The sequence below is a fragment of the Corvus brachyrhynchos genome, unplaced genomic scaffold (genome assembly GCF_000691975.1).
Source record: "Corvus brachyrhynchos isolate BGI_N302 unplaced genomic scaffold, ASM69197v1 scaffold317, whole genome shotgun sequence".
Classification (NCBI taxonomy): domain Eukaryota; kingdom Metazoa; phylum Chordata; class Aves; order Passeriformes; family Corvidae; genus Corvus; species Corvus brachyrhynchos.
In genome coordinates, this window is record NW_008239295.1 from 1,647,868 (window position 1) to 1,653,877 (window position 6,010).

The 6,010-nt window shown below is 39.0% G+C and overlaps 1 protein-coding gene across 1 annotated transcript in view; it reads left to right on the forward strand.

Annotated features, from left to right (window-relative positions):
• Positions 1-6,010, forward strand: part of SULT4A1 (sulfotransferase family 4A member 1) — a 12,553-nt gene that overhangs the window by 4,129 nt on the left and 2,414 nt on the right. Inside the window, exons 5-6 of the mRNA XM_017740580.1 lie at positions 1,814-1,908; positions 3,310-3,448. Coding sequence (XP_017596069.1) covers positions 1,814-1,908; positions 3,310-3,448 — 234 coding nt within the window. The remainder of the gene's footprint in view (positions 1-1,813; positions 1,909-3,309; positions 3,449-6,010) is intronic.

A 6,010-nucleotide genomic window follows, 5' to 3' on the forward strand; every position in this document is an offset into this window, starting at 1 on the left:
AGCAGTTTTCCACCTGAACCAGAGCAAAACTCCAGTCTGCTCTTCTAAAATTCAGTTTGCAAGCTGCCAGGTACCTTATAAAAAGTGGTGAATACTCCCAGCATCATTTGATTTCAGTTATTCCTCACTGTCAGCTACTCCTCAAGAGTGTTTCTGGTCCTCAGGTTTGGGGTTGTTTTCCTGGTAATTCCTTTAATATTTAAATTTCAGCCAAAAGCTCAAGGTTCATCCCTTGCACGTTGACACAAAGTTCTCTAGTTTGCATGGAGTGTACCAGGGAGCTCGAGTGAGACCCCGTGAGAAGGCAGCTGCAGGCTGCTGCTGCGTGAAAAATGCAGCTCTGTGAGGAGAATGCAATCACCTGCTTTGCAGGAGCTCACCAGCTGCTCAGCCAGCTGCTCCTTCATGACACACCCACCATGCTCCCACTCAAGCTGCAGTGCCTGGAGTAGCTCCCCTGCACCAGCTGATAGGGAGGGCAAGCCCCGTGTTCTCACATAACTGACTGCCCCTGGGCTTTTTGCCAAGGGATTGCCACACTCTCTAGCTTAGGAAGAGGAAAAAATTCCTACTGCCTTTTATTTCTCTACAAAATCTCCTCTGATACCTTAATGTGACACTAAGAATTCACCAGGTACCTTGAGCTCTGAGAGCAGGATCTCCTCTAGATCCAGAGCAGCAAACCTGGAATTTAGGGGACCTGATACTGAAGGAGCTGTAATACCAAAGGGAAGAAAAAGGTAAAGCCTACCAATGGAGGTTATTTAACAGGCCTTAAAAACCTTTGCTGCTCCTTATCCTGCAAGCTTGAGCAGGATTAATGCTCTCCTCCCATTCCAGCCTACCTTCAGTTTTCCATTTGCATTCCCTGAGAATGGAATGAAGGTTGGGTGCTCTTTTCCATGTAAGTATCCCAAGAGTTATTTGTGTCTTTATCTTGTAGCAGCTACCTGGCTTTATCACAACCTCCCAGAGCCCATATGTTCTGTGGCCGTAATTGTGCAAATGGGATCCTTATAATACAGTAAATTTAGCATTCAGCTGAATGTTTGCACCTCGTGGAAGCAATACCGCAGAATCCTGGTAACTCAAACATGTACAGTGGACAAAGAGATCAGTTTCGTAGGAAAATAATTTTTATCAACTGACCAATTTTCAATTTTTTTAAAGGAAAGATTCCATTTTTGCTATTCTCATTCCACAGACCCCTTAAGAAATGGATTCATGAAGGTAACACATCGGTGTTCCAGTTACCAGAATCAAACAATCCTTTTTCAAAGAGAAAAGGTGGCTTCAAAATACCCTAAAAAGCTTTTTTCTAAAAAAATTTTCTACAGCTGCTTTGCTGAAAAGATAAAATTTGACAAAAAAATATTGGGAAAAAATTGGAAATCTTCTTACCATATTTGTTTAGCTTCTGCCTTGATTATGTGAGTACTTTGTGGGTATTAGTCACTGGTAATAGAGAAATATGCAAAATGCGTTTCTCATGGGGTTGTCTTCTAATATTGGCAACAAAAGAGATTCTTGAGGTTGTAAGTAACAAGTACCAGTGGCTGAACCTCTGGTAGAGACACACAAATTGACTGAGATCAGTGCAAATGTGGACTTAATCAGAGAAGTGGAAAACAAACAAGTAAAGTTTTGGGGGGAGGGTTAGGTCTTCCATCGCATGGGTCAAAATGAGATACTGTTCTCCTGGGGCTATGAGCTGCTCCAGTTATTTAATTTTTTTTTCTTTTTTTTCCTTTTTGATAATGGCTGAATAACAGAAATGTTCATTTTCCTCATGCCAATCATAATGTCTTTGTAGTAGGATATGGTTCGTGGTTTGAACACGTGCAAGAGTTTTGGGAACACCACATGGATGCCAATGTACTTTTTCTCAAGTATGAAGATATGCATAAGGTAGGTTAGATGTAGCAAAATGGTGCTTTAATCTCATTTAGCATCCTAGTTTTTCAAATACATGAAGCACAAAATTACATTTTTGTGTCCGTATTTGGGCTCCCTAATGCCTGATAGCATTTTTAAAGCACTGGCTTTAAAAATTCAGTAGCTTCTATGGACTTTAAGCGCTTTCATATACATAGTAATTTACTGGGGAGTCTGCCTGCATCCATAGGCACTGAACTACTTGCAGAGAAGGCAGCAATGTGAAACTGTTCAGTACTTGCTACACTCAGCCTTGGACATTCATTTAAAAAAAAAGTCTTGCTGTATGTGCTGTTCCAATGAGGAAAAAAAGTATATAATCAATATTTTTTCCTATGCATTTGGCATTTATAATGATTATTTGGTTGTTCTTGCTGCTTTCTGTGAAACAAATTTGAAAACAATGAGGGTATGATCATGTAGGTGGATATAATTATTGGGTCCTTACTGTATGCTGGCTAATAAATCCACTTTAGTCAGAAATCTGGTGAAAATGGTACGTATTTCTTATTGCAGTAATGCATGTTTGAGAGCTAATGAAAATACTTCGAAATGTTTATTTGTCTGGAAAACTAATGCAAACATAGGAAAAACCCAGCTCCTCTTTCTAAAAAGACAAAATCAGGACAAGACTCAATAAAAATCTGGGTAAATTATAATTCCAGCTTTACTGAGCCTTCTGATGGAGTGGGGTTCTAAAAGAAGGTGTAATACTATCAGAGTTAGTAAAGTTTAGTCGAAATTATTTCAAACCCAGGGTTTTGAATAATTAATGTATTGCTAGCTGTGCTCACCAGCTGGTGGCATCACAGCATCCTTCTGCTTCCTGATAAATATTACTATTTTGTTCTTGCAACTCATACTGAGGAACCTTGGACTTCTGGAGATGTAAATTAATGGTTATTTTCAGAGGCCACCTCACCAGCTCCTTTCCATCCACATGAATGCAGTCCCAAAACCTGACAGCGGAAGAAGGGCTCTCCTAATGGTTTTAGTTGCTTATTTGACTAAGGTGAAAATCAAAGTAATTTTTAAATCCTCTGAAATGCACTGGTATTCCAAAGGGATCAGTTAAGGGTGGGGTGTTCTCTGAAGTGGGAAGCATCACAGTTACTTTTCAGCTGTTCCCTGTTCCAACATCTGAACATCATGGCCATGTTCTCTGCCAACCTGTCTTACTCTAATTGCTCGGAATGTGTTTCTTTTCAGCAATTTGGAAGGTGGCAAAACTTCGAGGCAGTGGTGTTTCTGCAACTTCTGCACTTGTATTTTTCACACTCACTGGCATATAGCTTACTTTGAAATATTTAAACTCATTAAAAATGTAATTTTAAACATTGTGAAATAACCTGCGTTTTAAATGCTCTCTTACAGGACCTAGCAACAATGGTTGAGCAGCTGGTGAGGTTCTTAGGAGTTTCTTATGACAAAGCACAGTTGGAATCCATGGTGGAACACTGCCATCAACTCATTGATCAGTGCTGTAATGCAGAGGCTCTTCCTGTTGGCAGGGGTATGTTTAAAACCCACAGCAAAACTCTTCTTGGAGAAGTTGCAAGAAGCAGATTAGTGACCTCTAGGGTGTGTTAGATGTTGGCAAAATATTGCCATGTAAAGGATGGGAGGGAACTGACTGTTGGTGCAATTTGGGGGCTGGGTTCTTTTGAAATCAAGTTAGGTAGAAGTGACAGGAAAGGATGGAAGAATCCAAGATTAACAGTGTAATTTCAGACCACTCTGTCAGAGGGTCTTTGTCTTGCCTCGGTGGATTCAGCTCTTCGTGCTGAGAACTCTGTACTGCTCCTTCTGACCTTTGGCATGCCAAAGCCCGTACCATCTCATACAGTTTATCCTGGCCTGAGCCCTTGGGTTGAAGTATATCAGATTTTCTAGAATAGCAGATATTTCTAATGTGTAAAATTACAAGGAACCACAGCTTCCCTTATGAGCTTTTTATTTTCGTTACCTACCTCAGCTGTTTAAAATGTCTTTATCTTCCAGATGTTTATTCTGGTGAGATCTTTCTCTAGGAACCTGGAGCTGCCATTTGATCTGTTGATCCATCTGTCCTTTGATAAGAAATCAAGTCCTTTCAGTAGTCTTTGAGAAGTGTAAGAGTGAACTTAGGCTCCCTCAAATTATTTTCTGTGGGCTGTTTTACAGCACTTTTAGAAATGAGAGAACCAGGTCAAGATGATCAGTTCCTATGTTACCCCAACATATGCCTTATCCAAACATAAAATCACTTCATACACTAATTGAATCCAGTTTTATTTGGAACTTTCCCTTGTTTTCCACCCATAGTCCTCTTAGCACTTTATGATACAGCATCATACATGAAGCACATGTTTATCATAACAACAAAGTCTCTCAGAGGAATCAGTTTGCCGGTTATTGTCCCTTTTTCAGGGATTATGAGAGGAATACTTTGCTCTTAGATATCTGTGTGTAGCAGCCCTTTCCATACTACCATTTTCAGCCAGCCTTCATGTGATCTGCAAATTATACCAACTGTAATATTTATAATTGTTTTCAAATCTCTGATGAAAATACCAGATATCATGAGACCCTCTTGACTACTAGTTCTGTGTCAGCTAGTTATTTATTCAATTATCCCACATTTGGTTGGGACATCCCAAAGTCCTTGGATAAGGTGCTCGTGTGGGTACAAGGCTTTACAAACAGCAGGGTTGTGTTCTCCTTGGTGGCCCACAGGTAGCCTCTTATTTCTACTGGCTACAAATGTGTCAAAAGGAAGCCTTCATGTTGTAATAGAGGAGGAAGGGAGCTACAGCACTTAATGTGATATTTTGTCATTTGTTCGCTGTGTGCTTTTCAGTATAAATATCCTTATTTTGAATTTCTTTTCTTTGCTGTCTTTGGCTTTTACAATATTTTGTTTCTCCAGAATGTAGCTTCATTAGCAGTGCTTTGTTCCTTCTCTGTTCGTTTCTGTGACAAAGAATGGTGGCAATGACATGACAGCTGATTGTAATTTGTTTCAAATATTTTTAATTTGTCATTAGTTACATTTACTTTATTATTTTGCTTTGTTTTAGTTCTTCATTTTTTTTTTCTTTTAGCACATTGATCTTTACTCTGAAGATAACCCTGAACTGCTGTGAAAGCAGAACAATGATTAGATATGTTACTTGTATTTGACTCTAATCACATCATAATTTACGCAGTTGCATGATTCAAATCATAAACCAGGTGGGTGACTTTTTGACAAGCTATCAATTCATATGGTAAAAAAGAAAACAATTGTTACAAATAATCCCCTGTGTATGTATGTCGTTTGTAAAACTTGTCATTTGTCCATACATGTTGTTAGGGAGACTCAGAAATAAAAGGCTTTTCTTTACAGAGGAAGAAAACATTTTATTATCATTATTGAATGGGAAATACAGGGTTCTGTGTTTCATGCTGTACTTTTTGCAGTTGTAGTTGCCAGAGCAAAATTTCAGTTAGTATCAGATGTTTATGATTGTAATCACTTTCTTAATTTATTTTTTAAAAAATACATGAGAAATTTGGTGAAAACAATATATGGGATTTTCAATGTCAGGTTATTCTGGTCTTTGGATCCTGAGAAGAAACCAGGATACTTTCATACCTTCAGGAGTTACAGAAAAGCCCTGATTTCATAAAATGTCCCTTGCCACACATGCTATACCATCATGTTAATAAGTAATATGTAGATGCTTCAGACAGTTTTGTCTTTGGTCTCAATTATAAAGTTGCTGCATAAAAGCAATGGTAATTGAATTAAATGGGTATTCTTGTGCATCAAATGCATAATTAAGCTCCCTGCATGTAGCTTTGTTCTTGCTGTTATGATTGAACTCTGGTAGCACAGTCCCAATTCTCCTTTCAGTCTGGATTTTGTCTCTATCTCCAGCATAAATGAGAAGATAATTGGGCCTCCCAGTCCAGTTATTCCATGGGGCTTATTTAGCCATAAGTAACCCTGGCTGACTTTGAGTTAAATACATTTTGGGCTGCTTTGAAACAGTTGTTAAGGGGGCTGCTGTTCTTGGCTGGGAGGGTCAGCCGGGGGCCCCGCTTATTTTTA